The sequence below is a fragment of the Mandrillus leucophaeus genome, unplaced genomic scaffold (genome assembly GCF_000951045.1).
Source record: "Mandrillus leucophaeus isolate KB7577 unplaced genomic scaffold, Mleu.le_1.0 Scaffold578, whole genome shotgun sequence".
Lineage (NCBI taxonomy): Eukaryota > Metazoa > Chordata > Mammalia > Primates > Cercopithecidae > Mandrillus > Mandrillus leucophaeus.
Genome location: NW_012106230.1, coordinates 1,433,016 through 1,435,218, shown reverse-complemented (window position 1 = coordinate 1,435,218; position 2,203 = coordinate 1,433,016). Strand labels below are relative to the sequence as shown.

Below are 2,203 nucleotides of genomic sequence, written 5' to 3'. Positions count from 1 at the left end.
TGTGTGGCATATGATTGCTTGTCTTTAGTTTGAATATTTTCAGTGACAGGGAATTTACTACATCCATCAGTAAACTAAATCCAGGCACATACAACTTTGAAGCAATGGATACAGAAAACCACTCAATGGTGACTGAGTTTATCTTCATGGGCATCACCCAGGACCCTCAGATGCAGATCATCTTCTTCGTGGTTTTCCTCATAGTTTACCTGGTTAATGTAGTGGGGAACGTTGGTATGATTATCCTGATTATAACAGACACTCAGCTTCACACACCCATGTATTTTTTCCTCTGCAACCTCTCCTTTGTTGACCTGGGCTACTCCTCAGCCATTGCTCCCAGGATGCTGGCTGACTTCCTAACAAAGCACAAAGTTATCTCCTTCTCCAGCTGTGCCACCCAGTTTGCTTTCTTTGTAGGTTTTGTGGATGCTGAGTGCTATGTCCTGGCAGCCATGGCCTATGATCGTTTTGTGGCTATCTGTCAACCCCTCCGCTATAGCACCCTCATGTCCAAGCGGGTCTGCTTGGCTCTTATGCTGGGCTGTTACCTGGCTGGTCTAGTAAGTTTAGTAGCCCACACTTCCCTCACCTTCAGCCTGAGTTACTGTGGTTCCAATATCATCAACCATTTCTTCTGCGAAATCCCACCACTCTTGGCCCTCTCTTGTTCAGACACCTACATCAGTGAGATCTTGCTCTTCAGTCTGTGTGGCTTCATTGAATTCAGCACCATCCTCATCATCTTCATCTCCTATACCTTTATCCTCGTTGCAATCATCAGAATGTGTTCAGCCGAAGGCCGCCTTAAGGCTTTCTCCACCTGTGGGTCTCACCTTACTGGCATCACCCTCTTCTATGGCACAGTCATGTTTATGTACCTGAGGCCAACATCCAGCTACTCTCTGGACCAAGACAAGTGGGCCTCTGTGTTCTACACGATTATCATCCCCATGTTGAATCCCTTGATCTACAGTTTGCGGAACAAAGATGTGAAAGCTGCTTTCAAAAAACTAATTCGAAAAAACCTCAATAATAACACAAAATGAAAATCTGTTTTTGTCATAGGTAAATAATAGTAGTGGAAGGAGATACAAAATGCAGATAACTTTTTGATAAACACTACCCAAGTTACCATCTCCTTGCTAAGTGAATATTAAATTCTGAAAGGTGGGCTCTAATCCTTAACTCTCCAATCTAAAAGAAATATAAACTAAATTAGAATTTTTGAAAGACATACTGGACAAGATGCATTCATTTCTTATTCAAAGTCGGTTTACATATTAATTAGAAATTGGGACAGGACTCAGTAGGAGAAAGAAATAACCAATCACTCTGAAGCATTTTTTTTTCCCCCTGGGGTCATGAGGAATGCCAGGTCCAAATGTTGAATTTTTTTTTACTCTGAAAAGAAGTCAGAGAAAATGTAGTTAAAAACATGGAGAATGGGGCTGGTGTGAGGGACAATTTAACCCAGTCTGAGATCTATCCATTCATATAATTAGCAAAATATTTTAAGTGTTATGTATGTGCCAGGTTCTAGAGGGTATAAACACAAGGCTTTTTTTTTTGCCAACAAGGAGTTTGCTGTGCTTTCAGTGACTGTATTGTCTTTCTGAATCTGCTGCCGCCAGTAACTAAATCAGTAACTCTGCAAAGTCCAAGGATAAGAGTGGGGATTTAAGTTCTGCTGGTAACTAGCTGTAATTAAGAAATAAAATTGTCTTCTTTTTCTGTCCTCAGCTTTCCCTTTAGTTGGTTAAGTGGTTGGGTTCAACTAATAACCACGGGATTTCTTTGACCTTCTCTGCCTGATGTTAAAAGGGAGTAGGCATCAAAGTTTTGTCAACTTTATATATTGACATCTTCTTGGCCCTCAGAAAATCCAAGAACTCTGGGACTCTAAGAAAGATAAAGTTGAGTGCAATCTCTAAGGCTAATTTTGGCAAGATTGTGATGTCTACAAGATTAGCTTACCTGTTCCCATCTAAAATTAGTCCTGTCTTGTATCTTAATTAGACCCCCGCTTCCTTTGGGTGCCGTGGGTCTCCATGCCCTCCACCACCATCCCCAGGCCTTTTTCAAAGAACAGTCTCATTAACCCTGGTGTATGAATGACTGACAAGAAAAAATTATATAATTTTTATTCACATGTTCTAAAGGCTACAAAATACTCAATTGAAAACAAGAATGCCAGGTATCA

The 2,203-nt window shown here is 40.9% G+C and overlaps 1 protein-coding gene across 1 annotated transcript; it reads left to right on the top strand.

Moving 5' to 3' along the window:
• The first annotated feature begins 104 nt into the window (after nt 1-104).
• On the top strand, nt 105-1,049 carry LOC105552916 (olfactory receptor 1019). The gene has a single exon (XM_011998739.1). It carries the CDS (start codon nt 105-107, stop codon nt 1,047-1,049), a length of 945 nt encoding a protein of 314 aa, XP_011854129.1.
• Nucleotides 1,050-2,203: the final 1,154 nt, after the last annotated feature.

Bases quoted from the DNA above. Each gene is read 5' to 3' on its own strand.
- LOC105552916 (XM_011998739.1), top strand. From the start codon at position 105: ATGGATACAGAAAACCACTCAATGGTGACTGAGTTTATCTTCATGGGC.